The 25164-nt window shown below is 64.5% G+C and overlaps 2 protein-coding genes across 8 annotated transcripts; one reads left to right on the top strand and one right to left on the bottom strand.

Annotated features, from left to right (window-relative positions):
• The first annotated feature begins 8184 nt into the window (after window positions 1–8184).
• TMEM179 (transmembrane protein 179) lies at window positions 8185–16802 on the top strand. The gene is made up of 4 exons (XM_045201744.3): window positions 8185–8601; window positions 13458–13595; window positions 14637–14715; window positions 14872–16802. The coding sequence occupies exons 1-4, from the start codon at window positions 8297–8299 to the stop codon at window positions 15046–15048; spliced, it is 699 nt and encodes a 232-aa protein (XP_045057679.2). The 5' UTR covers window positions 8185–8296; the 3' UTR covers window positions 15049–16802.
• On the bottom strand, window positions 16754–24657 carry C7H14orf180 (chromosome 7 C14orf180 homolog). 7 transcript variants are annotated; one of them, XM_053928832.1, is made up of 6 exons: window positions 24427–24657; window positions 23447–23502; window positions 20534–20684; window positions 19238–19367; window positions 18163–18211; window positions 16754–17862 (listed from the first exon to the last, which is right to left on the bottom strand). In XM_053928832.1, exons 3-6 carry the CDS (start codon window positions 20642–20644, stop codon window positions 17577–17579), a joined length of 576 nt encoding a protein of 191 aa, XP_053784807.1. In that variant the 5' UTR covers window positions 20645–20684; window positions 23447–23502; window positions 24427–24657; the 3' UTR covers window positions 16754–17576. The 7 variants fall into 7 exon arrangements, with proteins under 7 accessions (XP_053784807.1, XP_053784806.1, XP_053784809.1 ...); XM_053928831.1 differs by lacking the exon at window positions 23447–23502; XM_053928834.1 differs by lacking the exon at window positions 23447–23502 and having other exon boundaries at window positions 20534–20660.
• Window positions 24658–25164: the final 507 nt, after the last annotated feature.

Below are 25164 nucleotides of genomic sequence, written 5' to 3'. Positions count from 1 at the left end.
GTTGGGCCGGTGCTGAATGCCAGAGGGGGTGGGTCTGTGTGAGTCCTAAGTCGGCAGCGGGCCCTTTAAGGGGATTCTCTTGAGAATCCTGCAGTTTCTTCTGCCACCTCACCTCCCACTGGTTTTTACAGCCAGAAGTTGTGGGGACTTATCCTCCTGGTGCTGGAACCCTGGGCTGGGTGGTCTGGCCTGGGGCTGCGATCCCTTGTTCTGGAGGTGTCCCTCCAGATTTGTATCCACCACACGTGGGTGTGGGGCCGTCCTTTCTGCCCCCCCCACCCCCCGCGTCTTTCTGTGCCTCTGTGACTCCACCCCTCCTACCCGTCTGGATGAGGGTGGCTTCTTCTTCTTCTTTATTTTTTTATTTTTTAGTGTGGCTTCTTTAAATCCTTGGTCGTTGGATGTCCACACAGCTCGATTTTCTGACAGTTCTGAGTGGTGTGTGTTCTGTGGTCCAGCTGTAACTTTTCCTGTGTTGTGTGAGGCGGTGAGCCGTGTTCCCCTGCCCCCCACATTGACCGGATGGTGCGTTGCTCCAGCAACATCAACCGGGCCAGGCGGCAGCTCCCAGCGGCCGGCCGGCCGGGCAGCACGTCCGCTCACCTCTTACAGCTCTATCTGGTCCACCTCGTCCACTGCAGCTTAGCCAGTCCCTTCGATTCCAGCGTTGAGCCCCCGCATTCCAGGCGTGCGTCTCGTCCACAGCTGGGTGTTGCTCGTCAGCCACGCTGGACTCTTCTCTTTTACCAGAGGCGTGCAGCCCGTCAGCACTTCTCAGTGTGGCCCCCGTGCCTGTCTGCTGTCACACTATTTATAACTCTGTGCACGCTGCCCTGCCGGCCACGAGGTGCGTGCTCTCGGCTCTTCCCTCTGGGTGTTTTGTGAGGGTTCGTGTTTCCGTCCTCACGGTCACTCGGCACTCAGACGTTTTTAGCACCGTGGTTTCCTGTTTTCTAATTTGAACTTTCACTGCCGAGGTGTCAGGGTTTTTTAGAGATTTTACTTATTTATTTTTAGAGAGAGGGGAAGGGAGGGGGAAGAGAGGGAAAGAAACATCTATGTGTGGTTGCCTCACATGCGCCCCCTACTGGGGATCTGGCCTGCAACCCAGACTTGTGCCCTGACTGGGAATCGAACCGGTGACCTTCCGCTTTGCAGGATGACGCTCCAACCGACAGAGCCACCTGGCCAGGGCCACTCAGGGAAATTTTAAGTCACATTTCCTTAGTGAGTGATTTCAACACCCTTCTCGTTTAAGAATCTGTTGAATTTATTTCCTGTAATTATTCATCTTGCTTGACTTGTTTTTAGAAAGTCGATACCTGTTAGAAGCATTGTGATGGCCTGGTGACAAGGCCCCCCTGCCCCGTTCCTAGCTTGTCTGCTGGCTTTGTGAGGGAGTTGAAGTGTGGCTCTGACCTTGACCGCAGGGCCAGTGGTCAGGTCTTTACATCCACGGGGGACAGAGGAGATCCGAGAACAGGGCCTCCACGTGCGGCCGGATGCAAGGACCCCCGGCTGTTCTCCGAGGGAGCGTGGGGCGGAAGGAGTGGCCACAGGGCACAAGGAAGAGGGTGCGTGCGTGGGGGCTCCCTCTGTGGGCAGCTCCAGAGTTGAAAGGGGGGAGGTGACAACTGTGAACGTGATAGGTGTCTCTCTGCCACCCCAGAGAGTGTGGGGCCATTTGCATAAATATTGTTTGCAAAACGCAGTTAGCGGCTCAGCCACTTGCAGCGAAGCAGCAACGTGTACTTTTCCAGGAAGAAGTCTTGGCCCGTGTGTGGGCAGACTGGGCGGGGCGGCTTCCACATCCGGTTCTTCTCCCGGTTTCCTGGGGGATAAACTTCTCCTCGTGAAAAGGACGAGCTCAGGGCAGCGGCTCGCAGACCTGCTCCCCTCCCCCCGCCACAGCGCTGCTCCCGATCCACTTCCTCCTGCCCGGCTAGTTCAGACAGAGGGCCGAGGAACCTGGCTGGAGTTTGGTCTGAGGCTCCTTGTCGCCCCCCAGGGGTTGTGGGAGCAAACTCAGCAGCTCACTGCAGGCCCCCCGCCCCCACGCCCTGTTTCCCAGGAGGGTCCCCTCCAGGATGACAGGGGCACAGGCAGCGTCAGTGGTGCCGGTGGGGGGTGGGGGGAAGGCGCAGCGGACCCAGGAGCTGGGGGGACGCAGCCGTTGCCGTCCCTGTCGGGCGCTGGGCCATGGCCTGCTGTCGCATCACACGTGGCAATGGCTCAGGGACTGCTGTGTGCTTGTCCCGGGCGGGGATGGAGGCGCCGAATGCCAGCACTTGTCACGTTGGGAGGGGGACGGCTGCAAACACAGGTCAACACGTGGGACCCACAGGGGCGGCGGCGGGAGGGGGAGCGGGCGAGGAGGCGGGGGAAGGGCAGGCCGTGGCCCCTCTGCTTTGGGCACGGGGCCCCACATGTCTCCACGCTGAGAACATGTGAGTGGGAGCCTGCTCTCCACCCCGGGGGCAGGCTGTGAGTATTTCGAAGTCAGCGGAGCTGAAAAGTGGAGTAAGGCAGACCTCTTCTCTAAAAGCAGGTGGGGAAGGGGAGAAACAACCGAACAAAACAGGAAAAAAGAAGGTGTTGGCTGATCAGAAATCACAATAAATGTCAAATGTCCCGAGAGAGACTCTCAGATTGAACAGAAAGGAGTCACAGGTCCCGACTAGAACACGGGGTGGGCCAAGGGAGGCTCACGGTCTCAGCACACGGAGCAGTCTGTTCTTGTGCTGTTACCCATCTATAAACGGCTGTATTTAACTCCTGCTCCCCACCCCTGCGTGCTTACAGGAAGCACACGCAGAGCGACCTAGCATGTTCGAAAGTAAAAGGTGGAAAACAACGCATCAAAAACGACAAGGAAAAGTAAGTAGTCCTAGCAACATTTACGTCACACAAATAAAATTCAAGGCCAAATATTTAGAAGGGCCGCGGGAGCTTTGCAAGTTGGCAAGTGGGACCGCTCATGCGGAGTAAAGAGTCATAAGCTGAAATGCAACGAAAACCATAGCAACCAAGGAGGAAGGCACAAGTCCCCAACCACGGTGGGACGTCTCCCCCAGAAACCAGAGAATCGGGTAGGCTCTCGAAGGGTCCGCAGTCGCCCCTGTTCCCGCGGGTGCGCACGCAGTCCAGGATCGCGGCGGGTGCTCAACCCTCCCCATGTTCGTCCCCGAACACAGGCACTCGTGGCCCAGTTTGCCTTCCAGAGTGGAAAGTAGGAGCGGAGCCCAGGGCCCAGCAATGGAGCGGAGCGGCTGCTAAGACACAGGGCCCACTCTCCTGCGCGGGTTCTCGCTGCCCATCGGCGCCACGGCCCCAGGGCCCTGCCCAGTGGGACCGACTGATGGGCAGCAGGCGCCCTGTGCCTCCTCTGATGCCCGGTGCTCTGGTCCTGCGACGGTCACCTCGCAGGGAAAATCTGGACGTGGTCACTGCACCCGCCCTCTGAGTCTGGGTAGAGGGCTTGCTGGGCCCACCCTTGCTGGACCATGAATGTGCGTTTCTGAGCCTGCGGCGCTGACGGCCACACCTCGAATGACAGACTCAGCAGGACTCCCGGGGGAGCCCACCGGAGCCGGAGTGGCCGCCTCGTTACTGCTGGTTCCCCCCGACCTGCCACCTGGCTATCCACCTGCCCCTATTCACCACCACCCCACCCCTGCTGCTCTGCCCACACCTTTGTTCGTCCTTCATCCTCCCGCCCCTCCCCCACCCTCTTGTCCACCCATTTATCCATCGGTCCCCTCCACTTATCATTTCATTTTGTCCCCCCATGCGTCCCCTGGGCATGCAGCCACCCTCCCTCCGTGCCCGCCCGGAGCAGCCCGCCCTTCATGTGACGGTCCTTCCGAGGGACACACTCACCTCTCCCCTGTACTTGGAGCGGGGCCCCTGGCACAGCACCCAGGCGGCATGCAGTGGGGGAGGCAGCGGGTGAGCGGAGTGCGCTCAGCCATCCTGTGGCCCGTTCCTCTGTCCCCCGTCCACAAGAGCCGAGAAAATGGCATGAAACCGACATTCCCTCTTCCCAGTTTGTTTTCAGGGTCTCCACTGACCTCTCTGCGACTGGCTCCTTCCCCTGCTGTCCTGCCCTGCCCTCCCCCATGCCGGGGTGGGGGGTGGGGGTGGTGGTGTCTGAAGCCCGTGATCAGATCATTCCGGAGTCTTCTAACCCTAACCCTTCCACTCCGAAAAGCTCTGCTGCGGCCTTGACGGTCCACGTCTTCCTTGACACCTGCCCCCCGCCCCGCCCCGCCCCACCCCGCCCAGCTCTCCTGTATCCTCAGACCCTGGCCAGACCCACAGCCTCCTGCAGCCCCGCCTGCCTGTCACGTGCTGTTGGCACCTATGGCAGGTTACCTGCTGCTCACTCAGTAAACACCAGCGTGGCTGCCTCAAACTTCCGGAGTTTTCTTGCCAATCCCAGCTGCAGGAGACACCTGAGGGCCAACGTCGGAGGCACACCTGGGCCCAGGTGGCCAGCTGTCTGTTCCCGAGGCAACCGCGGTCGGTTGGCGGCAGCATCTGTCTCTGGGAGCTCACGTGCATTCAGACAAATACTTTTTACGTATAAAAATGCGGTGACACATCCCTCTGCAAACTGCCTTTACACTGAATTCTGTGACAGACGGTGCTTCGCGCCAATCCTGCCGCTCCGCCCCCTGCTGTACGATCGCGCGTAATCTTCCACCGGCGGGGGTGGGGTGGGGGTGGGGTGGGAACAATTTCTGCCTCTCCCTGGTGCGTGCACCTGCTGGCTGTTTCCACGTGGGGCCGGCGAGACGCCGTGACAAGCATCCCTGGCCACTTGTCCTTGCACAGCGAAGGGGTCCTGTCTGGCCACAGCTCCTGGGGTGTGCAGAGCTGGGTCAGGGCCTCGGTCCGTCCTCAGGACCCCCAGGCGCTGCCCTGTCCCCCGACCACCGACCACCGTTGAAAGCCTGGCCGTTCACTTTTCGTTTCAGCTGCACCTTTTCACCGTCGCGGAGAGCGAGTGCCTTCCCGCTGCGTGCTCCCGCTTCCCCTGCGGCACGCATCGCCTGGCCTCCCTCTTTCCAGCCGTGGGGCTCCCGGCCCACGGGGGGCGACCCGCGTCTTCACGGTCGCAAATGCTCTCCCCGAGTTCTCCGTGGCTTCACTTTGATGGTAATGCAGGTGTTTCTGCCACCGAGGATTCACATTTCCACACGGTCGAGTCTTCATTCTTTTCCTTTACCGACTCTCACCTAAAATTACGCAAATAAAGTCATAATTTTGTCTATTGAAATATTTTTGTTTTGCATTCTGGCCTTTTAAAACGTACCATGTTTACTTCTGTATTGGTGTGAGGTGAAGGGTTGAACGTATCTTCTGTCTTGCTGGCTGGCGGCCGGGTCGACGCCGTGGTGGATGGAGCCCTCCCGCCCTCTGCAGGGACACACGGGCCATTGCCTGCTGTGCCCGGGGCTGCGTGCTCGTGAACTGGGTTCTGGCCCTTTCAGGCTGTCTCTGTCCCTGTCGCTGTGCCCGCATCCAGACCTGGACCTGATGCGAAGGGCCCGGCGTCCCGACCAACCCCAGGACTTTGCAAACAGCTCCCGCGACCGTGTGTGTTCGCTCTTCATGACTAAGCCAGCTGCTCAAGATGTCGCTCGGCCGGGAGGGCAGCAGATTTCTCCGGGAAGGATGGCCTCTTGGGCATGTGCTCCAGAAACTTCTCTCTGTGACTGGGTCTCGATTTGGGTCCTTCGGTGAAGTCGATGTCCCTTTGTCCAGGTGGCGAACTCCTACTTACGCACCAGCTCCAGGTGCGCTAGGGCCCTGGGGACAGCAGGGGACCCAGCTGCGGGCGTCTGCTGACCCCACAGCCAGGACTGACCGAGGTGAGTTGGCTCTGCCCGGCCCACCCGGTCGTGAGGTCATGCCCTCTACGGCAATCCACCAGGACACGGGGACGGTCTACCTGGACCCGGAACCGTCCTAGAGAAGAGCACAGGCGTGGGGCCCAAGCTGGGTTCTGCCGGCCTCTGCCTGGGAAAGCTGGCGGGGGAGGAGCCCGTCCTCGGACACGGCCCTGAAGGCAGAGACGACAGGACATCTTCCCAGTGGGCAGCGCACTGAGCAGCTGGGTGGACTCAGTGAATGCACCTGTCACCTGGGGGCCGAGGGGCGCGCTGCAGTGGGTTTCCGACCTGTGCTGTCACCTGTGCTGTCACACTCCCTCCTACTCCGGCGGCTCCAGGAGAAAGCGCGATGTGCTCCAGAAACTGCCCTGTGCCATGGGTGCTGCCTCCCTCCCCGGGCCCTGCCCTCGACCGGAAAAGGTGAATGGATGGACTCGGCCTCCTGGGGTCATCTGGGGCATCCCCAGGGACACCCCAGCTCAGAGCTCCCACGGGACTGGCTGAGGCCTCGGTCCCAGCTGCGTCCCATCCGGCTGGTCGCCCGGGGAACAGCCGCCTGCATTCCAGCCTCAGGGTCTGTCTCCCGGGAGCCCACCCTCGGCTTCCAGAGAGCTCGAGTTGGGCTTCGTGTGTCTGGCGTGCACCCAGTGATCGCACGAACTTCCCCTGCGGCTTCTAGCTTTCTGCGGTGTCTTGAGTGTTCGAGGTGCATAATCACAGTGTCTTCCACCGGAGATGCCTTTGCCCCTCTGTCCCCATAGACGTGCTGCTGTCTTTGTTTATTGGCTGGGCCCAGCATGGAGACTTGCCAGACAGGGTGTCAGAGATGGCGGCCAGAGTGAGGATGTTGTCTGAAGGTCGTCCTACCACATTCAGGCAGTTTTCTTCGTAATTTACAGTCTTTTAAGAAATAAGGAATGGATATTGAGACGTATGAAATGCTTTCTCGGTCTTCTTTGACAAAGCTGTTTGGGTGAAGTTGATACAACAAATTGTCAACATACTTTCAGGGATCATTTCTATAGCTCGCTCCTAGAAATGCCCCCAGGCGCCCAAGCACAGATGTGCAAGGAGGTTCACGCAATAGTATTTGAAACAGCAAAAGCTGGAGACGCCAGGCACTCGGGTAAAGAGGCCAGGTCAGGCGAGCTGCGGAGTCACCTTTACTAGGGGCGTGCCAGGCGGCGATTAAGGAGAACAGGACGGAGCTGGAGGCTGGCAGGGAATGACCCTGTGCCTCACTGTTGCGTAAAGGGACCTGCCTCCAGCACAGCACGCACGGTGTGGAGTGTCTGTGTAAACTGAGCGTGTGCACGCATGTGGTTAGCGTCACGCCCGGCAGAGCGGACGGCGGACTGTTAACAGTGGTCACCCCGGCAGGGGCAGGGTGGGGCCAGGGTCGAGAAAGAAACTTTGTCCTTTTATTTTATACATCTGTGTATTGCTTGACTTCAGAGATGAGCATATATTATTTCAGCCACACAACAGAAGCCTGTGTTAGTGCCTGCGACAAAAATGCTGACGCCGTCATTGTAAAGCAGTCGGCCGTCTCCGTCAGCAGAGGCAAAGCCGAGGCCTCCTCGCCCAGGGAATTGGACTCGACGTGACTGAGCCTTAAAGGGAGTCAGAAAAGACATTAATTCCATTAATTAATGCGCCCGCAGATTCTGGCTCAGCAACGGCTGTCTTAATGAGGTGCTGGGCATCCATTATTTATTTCACAAACACCAGCTCTGGGCTGTTGTGCCAGGCCTGTAGCACGTGTCCCGGCGGGGGGGCGGGGCCCGCCTGCGGAAGTGGCTCCCACCAGCTCCCTCCTCCCCACGTCCAGGCCTCGCCTTGCTCTGTCCCTCCGTGGGTGGCCTCCTTGCACTGACCCCACCCCCACCTCCCTGTCCTCCTTGCCCCACACTTCTTGCTCCAGGACTCAGCCGGTCTGGACCGCAAACCTCACTCCCACCTGCACTGTGCCACCTTGCCCAGACCCTCCAGGACCTCTCTCCCAGGCTCCTTTCCTTAAGCTCAAGGGGAACTGGGGAGACAGAGCCAGCCCATCTGAGCCCCATGCAGGCGGCTCCTGGTACCGATGACACGGAATCGGGCACAGAGAAGCTGATCTACCGTCAGTCCCGTTCCCTCTTCCGGTTTCCATTTCGCACCTCCATCCGGGCATCCTTTCCCCGGCCCGCGCCCACGCCTTGTCTGCGCGCGCGCCCCCCGCCCAGCAGCTGTCCGTGGTGCTGACCCAGGCGCGGCCCGCCTTCGGCCGCTGCGCAAGCATAGCGGGCGGGGCGCGCAGCTCCGCGGGCGCCGCCACTGCGCAGCCTCCCGCGCGGCCCCGGTCAGCCTGCGCGCAGCGCTCGGCGCCTCCCGGTCCCGGCCCGCGGCCTCCTCGCGCCATGGCGCTCAGCCGTTTCCTCCTCGCGCAGTGCGTCTGCTATTTCCTGGCCTTCCTCTTCAGCTTCGTGGTGGTGGTGCCGCTGTTCGAGAACGGCCACGACTTCCGCGGCCGCTGCCTGCTCTTTACCGAGGGCATGTGGCTGAGCGCCAACATGACGGTGCAGGAGCGCGAGCGCTTCACGGTGCAGCAGTGGGGCCCGCCGGCCGCCTGCCGCTTCAGCCTGCTCGCCAGCCTCCTCTCGCTGGTGGTCGCCGCGGGGCACGCCTGGCGCACGCTCTTCTTCCTCTGCAAGGGCTACGAGGGGTAAGTGGGCGCAGGGCGCCCCCCTCCCACGCAGCACTCACCCATGGTGTCCCAGGCTCTCCTCTCCCCGGGAGCTCGGAGGCCCAGAAACGTCAGCTCTGGGCTCTTAGCCCTTCCACGAGCACCGCCCTTTGCGCTCAGAGCCCGGGGCCGCGCGGCTCACCCGTCCTGCGTATGATGCCAGCGTGGCCCTCCCCAAATGCGTATCACCTCCCGCTCCTGGCACTTGGGCATTTACCTCCCCCCCTCCACCCCCCAAGAGTGTAGATCTAGCAGTGTCTTCCCGAGCACACTGGGCCTCCTTTGCCGGCTCAGCTGGGCCGTGTACGTCAGCACCGCGGACAGCTCCACTCCCGCTTGGGCCTGCGCTGCCCCTGGTGGGTGTGTGGGGGACCAGGCCAGGCATCGTGCGACATAGGATACCAGGGAGTCTTCTCCTCACCCCCGTCGTCCTGGGAGGGCTGATGGCGGGAGGAGGTCTGGAGGGAAGCCCCTCGAGGCCTTGGCTGGGGGTGTTGGGCTGGAGACCTTGTGCCAGGCCCAGCTTTGCTCTTCCTGGCCTCCCTCCCTCCCGCCACCACCCCTTCCTCACTGGCTCCCGCCCTGGCACTGTGTGGGAAGTAGTGGGGCACCATTCACCTGGGGTGGGGGGCTGGAGGAGGGCAAAATCTGAGTGACCCATGTGCGTGGTTCCCCAGGGCTACTGCCACCACGAGCCCCCCTCCCGCCCAGTGCTGGAGGCCCCAGGCCCAAAGTCAGGGTGTCAGCAGCGCTGGTCCCCACTGCAGGAGAGTCCCCTCCCCCACGCTAGCTTCTGGCGCCTGTTCCTGGGTTGGGGTTTCACCCCCCCAACCTCTGAGTCAGCCGTCACACGCCTCTGCCCCCGTCTCTTACGCTCCTGCAAGGGCCTCACTCATTGGCTGCGAGGCCCACCCACTCCCAGAGTGACGTCATCTGCAGATCTTTAGCTTCATGACACCTGTGAGGAGCCTATTCCCTAACAAGGTCACACTCGCAGGCAGCGGGCGAGGACTTGGACGTGTGGTGGGGGACAGAGTTCAGCCCACTGCACTAAGGTCCGGATTTGGGGTCAACCTGGGGAGGCCCCTGGGTGCTGTGGGGCTGGGGCTCTGCTGGGGTGAGCCTGGCGTCATTGGCCCCCACGTTGCCACGTGCAGGTGCCACCCCAGTCAGCGTCCTTGTGCAGGGTGGCAGGAGGAGCATCTCTGAATACGAGGGGGGTCTGAGGAAGAGGGCAGCGCGGTCAGCAGGGGCAGTTCATGAGGGGTCCTGCTCTGGCCCTCAGCTCATGCTCATCACCCCAGCTTGTCCCCACCAGGCGAGTGGCCTCAAGGCCCCCAGGATCAGCTGACGAGGACACGGAGCATCTCTCCAGGTGGAGCCCAGCCTGTGTGGCTGAGAGGGAGGTGACTTCAGAGCTTGGACAGACCCCCAGAGGCAGGGGGCAGGTGGGGCAGCAGAGAGCCTGGAGGACAGGGGTCCAGGTCACACTGGGCTGCCCGTCTCCCACACACAGGACAGCAGACCCAGGAGCTTGTGACAACAGCTGTCCTTTGTCGTCCTGTAGAAAGGTGCTGTCAACTGTGTGGGGCTGCCATCGCCATCCCCAAATAAAGAAATTATTTTTTAATTTCTTCATCCTCACCCACGGGCTTGCTTAGAGGGAGCAGAAGGGAGGAACAGAGAGAGAGAGAGACATCGATCGGTTGACTCTTACACACACCCCGACTCTCGAATGTGCCCAGACTGGGAATCGAACTGGAGACCTTTCCATGTACGGGATGACCCCCAACCCACTGCCACACTGGAAACAGAAAGCAGGGTCTTGGGGTTTCCCATTCCTCCCCATGCCCTGTCTTCATGCTCATCTGCCCAGGAAACGGCGCTCCAGCAGCCGGGGTGTGGTCTGGGTGGAGGGACATTTCGGGTCTTCTGTCTCTGCCTGGGGACTCACCTGTCCCACCACCAGTGACTGCTGTCCAGGCTGCGATCGTGGCAGCCGAGGCGGGGCCAGCTTTCTCTTCTCCAGAGACGTCTGCTGCGCAGTGCCCTCCATGGCCATCGGGGATGACTGTCCATGGCCACATGGCCAGCTGTGCAGCCGCCAGCCCCACGTCGTCCGCTGCAGCCCCTGGGCTGTGGGTCCACTGTGGCAGCGCCCTCATCTCCTCTCAGGCCATGGCCTTCCCTCCGAGGGCCGGGCGAACCACAGGGGGGTGCACCCCTTGTCCACCTCCGTGTGCTCAGGCAGAGCTCAGGGCCAGGTGCACGGGGGTCCCCCAGTTAGCATCTGCTGAGTGAATGGCAGAGAGAGGCCTGGGTCCTGAGCCCTGATGCTCTCGTCCATTCGCCTGGCCCCAGCATCCCCCCAGATTCTCAGTCTGGCCGCAGGGTCAAGGTTTGCTGTGTCAGGGGCTTCTGGACCCCTGGAAGGCTGGGTCGGCCTCGTCTGGCCACAGGCAAGGGGTCACCTAGAGAAGCCAGTTCCAGCTCAGTGGCTGGTCAATCCGTGTAGACCAGGCGAGCAAGAGCTGGGCCTGCCAGGGGGCTGGGGAGGGCAGTGGAGTGAGCTCGTGACGGACCGGGGCTCTCAGGGCCATGGACAGCCCCGCAGGGCTGCCCACCGGGACCCCGCAGCTCTGCCACACACAGGATTTTAGAGGGCCCTGCCTGCTGAGGGATAGTGAGCACACCGATTCCCTGAGTCCAGCTTCACAGATGAGCCAGGACCCCCACTGACGTGGGTCAGACGCTGTCTGTGGGGCCAGCGCGTCCCCGCGTGGAGTGGGGGCCTGACAGCTTGTGCCCAGGACTGTAAGGGGCAGCTTTCTGCACAGGGCACCCTGGCCGCTGACTGCAGGAATGGGCGGGGGTCTGGCGCCGTCGGCTTCCTGAGGGCTCGCATTTCAGGGCAGAAGCACAGGCTGCGGCTGAGCCGTGGGTGGGGGCCTGGGCAGCTCTGCCCGGGTAGAGCCCTGCGCGTCCAGGTGGTAGGGGTTTGTGATTGACAGCTGGGGAGCACTGGGTTAAAACAGCCCATCTGCCCACCACAGCCTCCCAGGGCTTCTGGATGCTGTCACCATGGAGACGGCACATCCAGGCAGGGCGCCCTGAGGGGCTCCAGGAGAGAGATGGCATTAACCCTGTGTGAGCCGCTCTGGCCAGTCTTGGGGGAGGAGGGGGGGGGCCAGGGGCCCCAGACTCAGGACAGCCCCTAACCCTCCGGGATCTGTAGGCTTCAAGGAAACCGGCCAGGAATGGGTGAGAGGAGTGGGAGGAGGCTTTGGCCACAGCGACCCCCACCAGCGAGTGTCCTTCCCTGTCTTGCGGGATGGGGTCTTCCTGGTTTCGTGGGGGGGGAACCCAGATCGTGCCCATTTAACAGGGAGCGTCTGGGGTCCCTGCGATGGGTGATTGTGCTGTAAATGGGCCTCGGAGGTGGACGGGCAGTTTCCTGATGGGGCAGCTGTGTCTTGGACCCACTAGGGGACCCTGGGACCACCACGTCCTTGGCTGGAGTGGAGCAGCCGTCCAACACTCGTCTGCTGGTGTGGTTGTGGGAACCTCTGTGGCCCTCCCAGCACCAGCTCCAGTGGGCAGGGCCGTCCTATACCCCTCCCCTCTTCCCCCCATGCCACAGGCCCCACTCCTGGCCCCCAGCTGCAGGCTCCAGGCCTCTGGTTCCGAGGTGACTCAGCAGCCTCTCCTCCCACGTCTTGCACCTCCATCTCCTGTGGCAGCTTGGGCCCAGTCCCACGTCAGCACACACGCAGTACCCAGCGCAGGTCTGGGAGAGCAGGAAGCCCGCCCCGGCCCCGCGGGCGAGGGAGTGGGTGGGCAGAGCTTTGTCCTTCAGCCACAAGGCCCCTCCACTTCACAGGAACCCAGTGGGGGGCTCTCACGACCCAGTTCATGAGGGGGAACTGAGGCCCAGAGAGTCGTTTGAATGGATGGTGCCCGGATCCTGCCTCCATCCACAGTCCCCACATCGACGGCAGCAGCCTGGACGTTTCTGGGCTGAGAGCCGGCTGAGGCCTTCTTAGTAAATGTTCACTGTGAAGTGCGTCATTTTCCTCAGACCATGTGTGACAGGCTCGTGTTCATACCTCACCTGCCGGCAGGTGAGAGCAGGGCCTGGGCTGCCCCTCCTGAGCGAGGCCCCCTTCAGGTCCCCCGTGGGACAGTCCCCCCATCTCCCTGTCCTGCGGCCTCAGTGAACATCCAGGCTCAGCCAGCCGGGGGCTCGTGTACAGGGCTCGTGTCCCAAGGGGGCGACCCAGACTCAGTGGGATGCTGGGTGCTTGCAGGGGTGCAGGAGAGTCTGGTGGGGGGTGTTTCAGCTGCACACTCACTCCCCGTCCTTCAGATAGCTCACGATGCTGTCCGGAAGCTTCCCGGGGGTGCCACACCTGTGTGGACCTGGGGGGGGGCCCTGGCCCCTGGGGCAGTGCAGCCTGGCCCTGAACCAGCTCTGTCCACCTGTGCCCATGGCCCTGCCTCCCGGGTCTCCTGCCCCATCTGCTCACAGCTCAGCCTTCAGGTTCAGGGAGACATCAGAGCTCGGTTGGGTGGCGAGCCCCTCGTGCAAGGCCCACCAGCCGCGTTGGTGGCCGTGGGGGTGAATGGTGTGAAAGGCCTCGAGGGGAGGCTCTTCAGCTCCTGGGCGGTCTGAAGGTGGCGGATGGGTTTCTGGGAGGATGGGGGTGCGGGGCAGCCTGGGGCACTGCAGGGTGAGGACATGCTGCTCACCACCCCACTCCCCCGAGTGGGGGCTGCCCCAGGTGCAGGGCCTGGGGGTGGGGCTTGGTGACCCACCTGTGCTGCTCCTCCTGCAGCTCCTTCCTCTACGCCCTCCTGAACCTGCTGGTCAACGCCTTCGTGGTCTTCCTCGTCTTCATCGCCAGCACCATCGTGAGTGTGGGCTTCACCCTGTGGTGTGACGCTGTCACGGAGAAAGGCACCGTGCCCCGCAGGTGCGCCCTGGGCCCTCCCTGGGACTCCCAGAGGGCCCCTCCATGTTCGAGTCCGGGCCTGCGCCAGAGCTCCGCTCCTCCCACCTGTGCCTGCACCTGTGCCCGCACCTGTGCCGTGCCTGCCCGCTCCTTTCCTGGGACTGCCTTCCGCCCTGGGGTGGCTCTGGGTGGGGGTGGCGGCCCAGGAGGTCAGAGCTTCCCGCTGCCCCGTCCTGCCTGGCACGTGGGGGGAAGCCAGGGCCCCGCAGGTGGGCTCCAGGTCCTGGGAGCCCAGGTGTGTTCCTGCAGTGCAGGCAAAGGCCCCTTCTGGGTGGGGTTTGGATGGGGAACAGGAGCAAAGCATCCGGTTGGAGTGGTTTGCGGACAGAGTGGCCACCCTGGGCCCTGAGCAGGGGGCAGTGTCTGGCTTGGGGGCCCCAGGTGAGCAGGGTAACTGCCCTACTCTCAGGGGGTGCTGCCCACTGCCCTCGGCTCGCCTCTGCCAGAGGCTCCAGGTGGTCTGTTGAAGCAAAATCAGACCTGGAACCCCAACTTGCAGGAGAGAGACGAGGGCCGGAGTGCAGGGCCCCTTCTCTGCCGGTCCTGCACCCTCGCCCTGGGCCTGGGCGCAGCCTGCGGCACACACCGGGGGAGGGCTCGACACTTCCTGCCCTCTGCCCCCAGCCCCAGCCCCTGGGCCCCTCTCCCTGGGCTCAGCCTCCACTTGCCACGCCCTGACATCTCAGCCGGCCGCAGGCCACTGGGCCCAGGCTCGTCCACGCCCGGCTCTGAGGCCAGGCCTGGCCCAGCTGCCCATGGGCGGGGTCTGTGGTGTCACTTAGGCCTGGTGGTCCACCCCGCCCAGGCCCATGATGTGGGGCAGTGGGGCTGGGGCCGGGGGCCCCACCATCCTGGGCCAGGTTGGGGCCGGGTTTGAAAGCATCGAGGCTCCTGTCTGCCCCACCTTGGGGACAGCCCCCCCCCACCGGGTTAATGCCTGCTGCCCTTTTTGTACTTGGTGGTCCGACAGTCACCTCCCCTCTCTGGGCCTTGCCGTTTCAGCTGTGAGGAGCTCCAGGACATCGACTTGGAGCTGGACGTGGATAACTCTGCCTTCTATGACCAGTTTGCCATAGCCCAGGTGGGTGGGGCTACAGTGTGGGCGGGGCTGCTGTGTGGGCGGGGCTCCAGGCTGGAAGGCAGGCCTGTGCTGCCTTCCAGGGCACTACGGTGGACGCTGGGTCCGGTGGACGCTGGGTCTGGCTGGCCCTGACCCTGCCCTCCGCTCTCTGTGCAGCTCGGCCTCTGGGCCACGTGGCTGGCCTGGCTGATCCTCACGGTCATGGCCTTCGTGAAGGTGTACCGCAACTGCCGCGAGGAGAACCTGCTGGACAGCCTGGCCCATGAGAAGGAGCTGCTGCTGGCCCGGCCGGACCGCGCCCCCTTCCAGGAGGAGAAGAGCGCTGTCATCTAGGCGTCCCCACCGCCCCTGCCGCCTGGGGCACGCGCCCTGTCCCGGGGCTGCAGCGGGGTGTCTGCCTGGGCCCCCACCCCACCCACACTGCCTTGCATGTCTCCCCCCGCCCTGTGCATTGTGAGTAGCTGCTCCCCTGAATGCCCTGATTCCCACTGTGACCATGGGGGCTGACCAGGCGGGGCTGCTCAGGGGGACCTGGCTGGCGAGGCTGCTGGAGGGCGGCCAGCCTCTCCGACCCCTCTGGCCACCAGGTCCAGGCTCTGCCCACGTGTCCAGGTCTGGCCACAGCATCAGAAGTGCAGGACGGCTGTGAGGGCCTGTGTGAGTGTCCTGGGGAGCAGCCGTCGTGCCTGGGTGGGGGGCCCCCGGCGGCCTGGCCCAGCGCTTGTCTCCTTGTGCGTGGGCTGGGTCGATGCCTCGGCAGGCGTCTGAGTGTGCACGTGAGGGTGCGAGTGTGCACACGTGAGAGTGCAAGTGCACGAGAGCGTGCCTACCCACAGCAGTGTGTGTGAATGAGTGTGCACACGTGGGTGAGCACACGGACATGTGCGAGCATGTGGAGGCAAGTGTGCACACATGTGAGCGTGTGAGCGTGTGTGTGCAGAAATGAAAGTGTGTGTGCGTGCAGGAAGGGCGGTGGGCGGAGACCAGAGCAGGTGAGGGAGGCTCCTCTGCACCCCCGTCCACAGGGAGCCGGAGCCCTGGCACCCAGGGGTGGGCTCTGCTTTCCCAACAGAGGCCACGAGGCCCCAGAGTGCGTGTCACTGCCCACACAGCGGCACATGGGGCAGCTTGGCTGTGCACCCCTCCTCGAGGGGCTCCCTGGCTCCCCACCTGTACCCCGTCCACTGTGTCCTGTCCAGGAGGGGCACCCAAGGTGTGGGGGCACCCAAGGTGTAACAGCACCCCACCCCCGCTCTCTAAGCCAAATTAGCTCCCCAAGCCGCCCTCCAGCTGCAAAGCTTGCTTCCCTGCTGCGCCACCCCCTGCGGGGAAGGACGACCCCGCTCCATATGACTGTCACTGCCAGCAACTGGACTTGTCTCCCGGCCAGGGGCACGGGGCCCCGGAGGCCAGGATCTGGGCCGGGATCGAGGTGCAGGAAGGGGCTGTGGACAGATGGGCCAGGAAGCGAGGTGGCAGGTCCCTGGCCGTGACGCTGCCATGCTGGCTTGTGTCCTGGGGGAGGTTGGGGCCAGGTGGCTGAGGGTCCTGGTGTGACAGAGGCGCTCTGGCCCAAGAGTCTAGCCAGATTCCAAGCCGAGCAGCGGATCTGTGGGGTAGGGGAGGTTGTTGGCAGAACCCGAGGACCCCAAGCAGATCTGGTCTTGCGGGCCCAGCCGGACAGCCTGGGGGCCCTCGGCAGTGCCCCCATCCCAGGCAGCAGCCCGCTGGGCCGGAAGGAGGGGCAGGGGCTTCTGGAGCCCGAGGGTGCACCGAGCTTTGGGTCTGCACTGTGGCTGCCTGGAGCTGGTTTGGGGCAGCCCCTCGGTCCAGCCTGCAGAGACCTGCGTCAGCTTCCCGCAGGTCCCCTGCAGAGCGGGTGGTTGTGGACACACACCCTGGCCAGTCTTGGGCCGGCTGCCCCCGGCGCTGCCAGACGTCCAGGCTTCGGGGGCTCCTGACGCGGGGCCACCCATCGCTTCCCCCCGCTGTATGGTGACAACATTGTGTTTTAATTCCACCTGTGGCCAAACCAGAAGACCCTTAAGTGTTTATTTCTCAAAGTCAAAATAAAAATGCAAAGACCAGAGCGTCTCACGTGGGTGTGTTTGAGCTCACCCTTCAGCGACTTAACTGCGTGTCACTCGAGGGTGAACACTGCCCTGGATTCACCCCTGTCCTCCCCGGGCCCCCACATCGGCACTCTCCCTGGGGGCTGCCTTCCCCCTGCACCCTGCACAGCTTTGGACAGATGGCACCTTCGCTTCTCAGGCTGGTGGTGTCCACTGTGAGCGATTCTTTTCCAGAAACGCTGGGTTGTCGTCTGGGCCTGCGGAGCCAGCATGTCTCTGTAGCTTTCGTGGTGACCAGCCTTCGGCCGTGAGCACGGCCCCACTCATCCCTCCTGCAAGCGTGGTCCCCGGACTGGACAGGGCTGCAGGACTCAGCCAGGGCCTGTGATCGCTGTGACTTGGGCATGTGACCCTGCCTCTCCGAGTCCCCATTTGCTCATCTGGAATGTGGGGTGCAACCCGCCTGTGCTCTCGGGGGTGGGGGTGGGGTTTGGGCAGATGAGACGAAGTCCTGAGGGCTGGGCTGATATGGGGGAGCCCGAGATGCAGGAGGGTCCCCAAGGACCAAGTCTGGGATCCCCTCTAGGCCACAGGGGCCTCCTGCTTTGGGATCCTGAATTAAAAAGCCAGAAGGGGCCCTGGGGACCCCGAGATTTGGAAGTGGAGCCCTTCTCCTCAGGAAGCCTCTCTGTGGGCCCCGGCCCATGCTGTGCTGATGGCAGGGAACACGGACCCCGTGTCTGGTCTCCAGACCTGGGGCCCCCACCTGCATCCCCCTCAGCCCCGGGTTCACCCTGTGCTGCTCCAGACCCTCCGTGGCTCCCGGGGCCCTGCCCACAGGGCCACTGGCTTTGGTGCTGTCACAGCGGCCACAAGCAGTGCCAGCAGGCAAGGGCCGCGTGCCGGAGGCGCAGGGTGAGGGCGAGGAGCCGGGCCCGCAGGTTCTCCAGGGCCAGCGTGATGGGCCCGGCGTGGCCGCAGCACAGGCCCAGCAGCAGTGCCAGCAGCAGGCACAGCGACAGCCGCAGCAGCAGCAGCAGCAGGGAGTGGGCGTGGGGCCAGGGCCGGCAGGGCGCTGGGGGCCAGAGCGGGCCTGTGAGCCTCAGCCTGCAGGCCCCACCCCCAGGGGCAATCGGGGCTCCCTCTTCCCTGTGGGGCTGAGGGCGGATGCAGGGAGGGCAGGGGTGGCACTGCGGCTCTGCCCATGGGGGCATCCCTGGGGTGACTCCATAGTTCCCATGGGGTGTGGGGGTCCCCCCATCCTGCCCGGGCTTCTGTTGGGGGTGTCCAAGTGTGGCTTGGGGCTGGGGCAGCACTGGCACTGTGTGGGGGGCACTGAGGGCCCTGGGGAAGCAGGGGAGGGCTCAGAACTCACCCTTGGTGGCGGGTGTGGGCTCCCTGCCGGCGATGTCTAGGGAGGAGAACTGAGGGTGGGCTCGCAGTGAGGACCCCTGTGGGGGGCACTGAGCTGGCCAAGCACCCAGGGCTTCCCTGCCCAAAGGACCCACACTACCCCACTTTACAGATGGGAGGTTCAGTCTGTCCGCACATCCCACCGGCCAGCCTGCTGGGCGCAGCCCAGGGGTCCACCCAGCCCCGCTGTTTCGGGCTCACGCCAGAAAGGGGGCACCAGGACACTGGGCACTGCTCCCAGAGCCCGCGGGAGTGGGGGTCTGGGGGGCAACAGGCGTGCGCCCGAGGTGGCAGGGCTGGCTCCTGAGGAGGGTAGGGAAGGACCCCGTCCCTGCCCCCCCCATAGCTCACTGGGGGACCCCAGACCTACACCTGGGCCCTGATTCCCTGTCTGCAGAGCCTCTGCCTCCTCCCCAGCTGCTGGGGTGGGGTGGTGGGGAGGGAGGGTGAGGCGTGCCCCTTCTGAACCCTGGGGCAGGGATGCGGGAGGAGTGGGTGGGAGTTCTGTGGGGCCACCGGGGAAATGCTGCCCTGGGTCAGGGCTGTGACTTCTACCCACAACTCCATGGGGCTCATGAAGCACTTTCTTGGGGGGCTGTGGCAGGCAGAATCTAAGATGTCCCTGGGATCCCCCCTCACCCCATGTCCTTGCCTTGGTGTAGCCCCCTCCCCTCAGTACAGGGCCTGCGGCTCCCTGCCACCCACTAGCCCGTTTCACAGGGGGGTGGGGGACCACCAGGCAGCTCTGAGTCGACGCGAAAGGGAGGCTAGCTTGGGAGAGCCCGGCCCACCCAGGTGAGTTTTTGGAAAAGGTCCTGGCTGTGGGGAGAGTCAACCCATCAACCGCAGGCCTCGAGGGCGTAGCTGCGCTGAGCTCTGCCACGGCAGGAAGTCAATTCTGCCAAAGCCCCGGGAGCTGGGGATGCGCCCGCCCTCAGGCGAGGCCTGGCCCTGTGCCACAGCCTCGGGGGGGAGGGGGGAGCCTGAGCTGGGACCCCCCCACATCACCCAGGCCAAGCGCCCCGTGCCCCTCTTACAGTGGACCGCCACCTCCACGGGCTCGTGGAACCTCACACGCTTCGAGGTCCTCGGCAGCTGGGTCCTGCGGCCAGGGCGCTCCGGCTGGCTTCGCCGCAGGATTGACGGGGGGCACTTCCTGTCGCCCTCCTGGGGCGAGGGTGGGGAGCAGAGGGAAGCGGGTGGAAGTGAGCTCCCTTAGTCCCCCGGACACTGCTCTGCCAGGACTCCTGCAGCCTGACCTGCTGCAGGAGCCGAGAGGGCGGTGGGGGCCCCTGCAGACCAGCCCCTGGCACCCTGTCCCTGCCATGCCCCACTAGGAACCAAGAAGGCCGTGTCTCCCGAGGGGTCTGCAATAGTGTTCACATGTCGGTAACGATGACAATGAGGGTGGCGGTCGCTGACGCCCCAGAGGGCTGTCGCCACGTCCCAGCCACGTGTACGCACGTGCTGACCCCGCACAGGGGCCTCTGCCCGGCACCAGGGGCGAGGCTGGGCCCTAAGCGGCCCGTCCCAGCTCAGTGCTCTGTGTGTCCCACACTGGGCCTGCGGTCTGTCCCCTGGACAAGGTAGGGGCTGTGAGCACAGGCCGGGGGCACAGGGCCTGGATACGTGAGCCCTCCTATCAGGGGCCGCCCTCCCACTCACTCAGTGTGACTCTGGGAGGTAGAGTGGCCGTTACCAGGCCGCTCTGGGCCTCGGTGTCCCCGTCTGTGAAATGGTGACTGCAGGCTTCTTGGGGTGCGAGGGCCCCCACCAGCAGCGCCACTGCAGAGACGGCCCCTGGCTGGGGGCTGCCAGCGACGCAGAGCCTGCCTGGCTGGCCTCACAGGGGTGGTCAGCCTGCTTGGGCTCCGGCCCTACCTCGTGGCTCATGCCCCTCCCCTCAGCTGGGACGGTGGCGCCCATGGCCTGGGAGTGAGCCCAGACCAGGACTCGGTCCTTGGAGAGACCCTGCTGCCGCCACTCTGTTCCAGGTCCAGACCTGCCCAGCTGCCCCCTGACTGGCCTGCTGGTGACCCTGCCCCCACTACCTGTCCCCCCTGAGCCCTCCTCCCTGGGCTGCCAGGGTGACTGTGCCTGAGAGGCACCCTGACACCACGCCTGGATCCAGGGCCCTCCATGGTCCCCGCCGCCCGCTGCCACTGGACGCCCTCTGTCACTGCCCCCCACCATGCTGCACCCCACCCCGGCCCCAGGCACCTGCTGCCCTCTCTGCCAGACCTCACCGCCAAAGTGTCGCTCCTGGTGCCCACCCCTCATCCCAGGAGCCCTGGGGCTGGGGACCAAGGCCTGCCCGGGACCCGCAGCCTTACCCTCCCTGCCCAGGGCGTCGGTGAGCGCACGGTGGCGGCCACATTCTTTCTGGTCTGACGTCGCGTCTCTGGCTGGGAGTCGGGGCTCAAGGCGCCTGCGGCTGTCCTCATCTACTGCAGCATGGCCCTGGGAGGGGCAGAGGCACCGTCCCTGCATGCGGCACGCGTGGGAATAATGTGCGAGGGGAAACTGCTCCCGAAAGCAGACTTGCTTCCCTGCTGGGTGGCCCCCAACCCCCACCAAGAAACCTGGTGCAGAGGAGGCTGGAGGGAAGCCTGAGGGCCAGCCAGCTCAGCAGGGAGGGGGTAGGGGGTAGGGGGACTGGCAGCAGGACCACCAATGGCCCGGAGGCTGGGCTTGGCCCCCCGGGGAACCCCCCAGATGAGGCGACAGGCTCAGAGCTGCTCGGCACTGGCCGAGCCTCCCAGGGACCCACATGGCCGACCCCTGGTGGCCCTGTCAGCCGCACCCAGGTGTGGGCACCCGGGTCTGCCCCGGGGGTGAGAGTGTGTGCATGTGGGAGAATGTACACACGCAGAGTGTCTGTGCGTGCACCTGAGTGTGTGCACGTGTGAGGGCCACTGTGTGTTTGCGCCTGTGTGGGTGAGAGCGACGAGCCTGTGTGCACACATGTGCATGTACGCGAGCTGGTGTGTGCGCACGTGTGTGGCGTGTGTGTGACTGTGCCGTGTGCTCGCGTGGATCCCTGGCAGTGACCGGGCAGAGTCACTCAGAGGTTCTGGGGCAGGCAGCCTGGCGGGCCCAGCCGGCTCCATCACCTGTCTCGTGTGCCCATGAGTGGCCGTGGGCAGCCCCTGACCTCTCTGCGCCGCAGTCCACCCGGCTGTACAGGGGGAGAAGTAGCAGCGACCCCTCTGTGGGCTCTGGTGCGGGAGAGCGAGGTGGCGGGTGTCGAGGGCTCAGAAGCAGGTCTGGGACCCCACCTGTGCTTGGTGACAAAGCTGTTGCTGTCATCAGTGAGGGACAGGGTGTGACTTTGTGAGCCGGGGACCGTCCCATCCCGCATGGGTACAGCGAGGACTTCCTCTGGCTGTCCCCAGCCCTGTCGTCTCTGCGCCCCCTCCACCTGTGCTTTGTCAGGCCACTTTCTGCCCCCAGGCGGCCTCCCTGCCCCGCCTCCCACAGCAGGGCCTTGCAGGCAGTGGTGGGCCTTCGCTGGGACCTTAGCCATTGGAGTGACAGCTCTGGGCCTCAGTTTCCCCACCAGAAACATGGGGGAGAGGGGCTCAGCAGGGTGGGCTGCCCTCTACACGGCCCAGCACCTCCCTGGTGCAGGGCCCTGTGGGGGGGGGGGGCGGAGCCTCTGGCAGGGATGTGTAACCCGAGTGCCCTCTGCTCTGAGGCCAGCTCCTGACAGATGGGCGATAAAGCGCGGAAAATAGCTCCTGGCCAGGGGCCTGCACAGTGTCTGGCCTGGGCCCCCCTTGGCCTGGGGAGGCCACGCCCCCTGGGGACACCCCTCTGCCCTCTGGGGGGGACAGAGAGCTCTGGCTCCGACCCCTTTCCAGGAGCAGAGGTCTGGCCAAGGCCACAAGACCCCGACTGTCTGCGGGGTTTGGCCCAGTGTCCCCAACTTCGGCTCAAAGCCTTTGGGAGATAGATGGTGGTGAAACCCACGGGGCCGCAGTCCCCCTAGGCCATCTCCCCAGCCCGGCTCGGCGCCCTGGCCTGCCGCTCCCACCAGCCTCCGGGGGTGCGTGAGGAAGGCCAGGCCTGTTCATACCTGGTTCAACGCCTCAGGTAACACCAGGCCCGGGGCCCAGCTACCTCTCCTTCCACCCACCTGGCCCCATGGCGGGACCCCACCCTCGGGCTTCTTGCCTCCTCTCAGCCAAGCTGTCAGCCCCTTGGGCTCCCAACCCACATGCTCTGCCAGCCCCTGCCTGTCCACCACCCACACCACTGCCTGTTGGCACATCTTCATCCTCACTAAGGGTCCCTCTGAGACCCCCACACAGTGCCCGCCCTGCACGGGAGGGGTCCTTCCTCAGCGCTGGCCCTGGAGCTGGCAGCGGCTCAGCAGCCATGCCCTCCCAGCCACCCCTCCAACTGTGCACTGTACCTGTCAACCCATGAGGGCTTTGGGCACAGGGGGCAGAAGACCTGGCGAAGGCTGAGGGTCTCATCTGCCCACCAGGTCCCAGAGTGACAGCCAGACCCCTCCTGCTGTCTGGTCACCCATGACACCTCCTCCAGGGCTACCTGGGCTGGTGACGGTGGGAGAACCGCGCTGGGACCTTGACCGGGAGAGGCTAGAGCTCATGGGGCCCCCACAAACACACTCACAACCCCATAAACACACACAAACACACCCCACATGTACACACACCCCATAAACACCACGCACTGCCCTGCCCCACCTGGGCTCCCACAGGTGCTGCTCCTCCGTGTGAGCTGCCCGCCTGCCGGCCCGGCCGCCGGTGTCAGAGCCTCACACACAGCGGGAACTGGAGCTGCCGCAGCGCCCCAGCCAGCTGAGAAGATTCCATTACAGCCTGAGCGGCCCTGAGGGCCCCGCCACCCTGCAGCCCTCTGGGCCGTCCAACTCTGGGAGAGGCCGTCACGGAGGGGCTCGGGGGCTCTGGGCAGCGTCTGGCCTCCCAGAGGTCAGGCATTCGTCCTGGGCAGCCTGGCTGAATTAGAGGGGCTGAGGCTGCCCCTTGTCCCAGCTGGACAGGAGGAGGGAGCTGTGGACACCCCCATGTGCCCTCCCTCGGGGGCGAGTGAAGAGGCTGGCCGCTCTCCAGGCAACTCGTGGTTCTGAATTAGGCAAGAGGAGGCTCCTGGGGACCCAGCGGGGGAGGGTTGGGGCTGACCGCTCTCACACAGGCTGGCCCTGGCCAGTCGCACAGCAGGAGCTCGCCTGGTGGCCCCGAGGCCCCTGCCCTCACCAAGATGTGCGGCCTGGAGTCCAGTTCGGACGTGGGGTAACAGGGTGGCTGTGCATCTGCGGGGGGGCAGGGGATGCCCTTGAGTGGGGTGCGACTGACCTTGGCCCCCTGAGCCCCAGGCAGATGGGGCGGGCGGACCTGGGCAGTCCGTCATCCCGAGTTCCAGTCCCCACGTAGAATGCGGGGTTTGCTGAGCGACCAGCCCACAGTGAGGACAGAGACGACATGTTAGCCCTCCTGGAGGGGCCTGTGCGCACTAGGTGCCGAGTGCGTCCTGAGCTGAGGGGTGACCTGCTGACAATTCCAGCTGGGAAAGGGGCCAGTGCCTGGGGGTTCCCAAATGCGTGGCCTGCGTTGCAGCGGCCCTGAGTGACAAGCTCATCCTGCTCAGTGGTGTCTACGGCTGCTCGGTCCAACCCCAGCAGGGCCCCAGGGCCTTTGGGGAGGACAGCGGGTCGCCTGCTGACTCTGGGCCCTGCAGCCCCCAGAGGGTTTGGCCCCCTTCCCAGGAACCCTCCACCTCTCAGGCCAGCTACCCTGGCCTTGGGACCCTGGCTCCTGGTGGCTTCTGAAGGGGCCGGCTCGGCTCACTGTCCTGCGAAGTTGGAGAGAGCCGTGCTCCAGCTTCCGGGGTGGGATCGGGCCTCAGGCAGGGGTTGGGTGAAGGGCTGGCGGGGCCCTGGGCTCGGTCCTGGCCACCTGGGGAGGGCTCGAGGCCCGCAGGGCTGGGAAGTTGCCAAGAGCACTGGCTGCCCCCGCCGTGTAGATGAGACTCAAGCTTCAGGGGGCTGGGTCTCCTGGGGCCACCCACCGCCCTGGTTTGCCAGGGACTGTGCCCGTTTTAACCCTGGCGGCCCCTCACTCCCAGCCCCCACCAGGGTGGCAGAGCACCCTTTGCCTGGGCTCTGTGCACACAGGTCAGGGGCTTCCTCCCCCAATGGGAAGTGGGCGTCTCCCTGCTCCCTGAGTGGGGATCTTACCTGGCTCCTCGCTGGGTCTGGGTCCGTGAGGGACAGTGGCACCCAGGCTCCGTGACGCCCCCCAGTGGGCACAGTCCAGCCTGGTCCTGGCCTGGTCTCAAAGGGCGGCCCCTCCTGACCCTGGAGAGGTGGGCGCTGAGCCACACATGTGGGCCGGCTGCACCTGCCCAGCCCCAGCTCTGGTCTGCGGTGCTGCCGCCAGCCTGCAGGGCTGACCTGTGGCCGCCTGCGTCCCCGCCCCAGGCCCCTCTCCCCGGATGCAGGGCTCAGCCAGCTGGCAAGGGCTGAGCTATAATTACCTCTCCTCTCTGGCAGAAATAGCAGCGACCCCAAGGACAGGCCACTGGCCCCAGATGGGGAGAGGAGGTGGCCGTTTCCCAGGACCCAAGAGCACAGGGCAGGCCTGCAGAGCAGACGAGGGGTCAGTGCTCCTCTCCCCGCTCCTGGCCTGTGGCAGCCTCCCAGGCTGATTCCAAGCTGCGCAGCTCTTGGAAAAACCCAGAGACTGGGGTCAGAGGCTGGGGGGAAGGGCAGAAAGTGGGGCGACGAAGCAGCCAGGCATGGCGTGGGCAGCATCTGGTTGGACAGAGAGGGGCCTGCCTATCCCCCATTCCCACACGTACTGCCTGGGGTCCCACGAGGTAAAGGCACAAGCAGGCGCCCCAAGCTGCCGATTTGGGGCGCACTGGCCGAGGCCTGACACCGCCCAGTGTCCAGGTCAGAGGGGCGGCAGGGGAA

This window comes from Desmodus rotundus, chromosome 7 (assembly GCF_022682495.2).
Source record: "Desmodus rotundus isolate HL8 chromosome 7, HLdesRot8A.1, whole genome shotgun sequence".
NCBI classification, from domain to species: Eukaryota; Metazoa; Chordata; class Mammalia; order Chiroptera; family Phyllostomidae; genus Desmodus; species Desmodus rotundus.
Note: the sequence above shows the minus strand (reverse complement) of the source record. Positions and strands in the feature narration are given on the sequence as shown.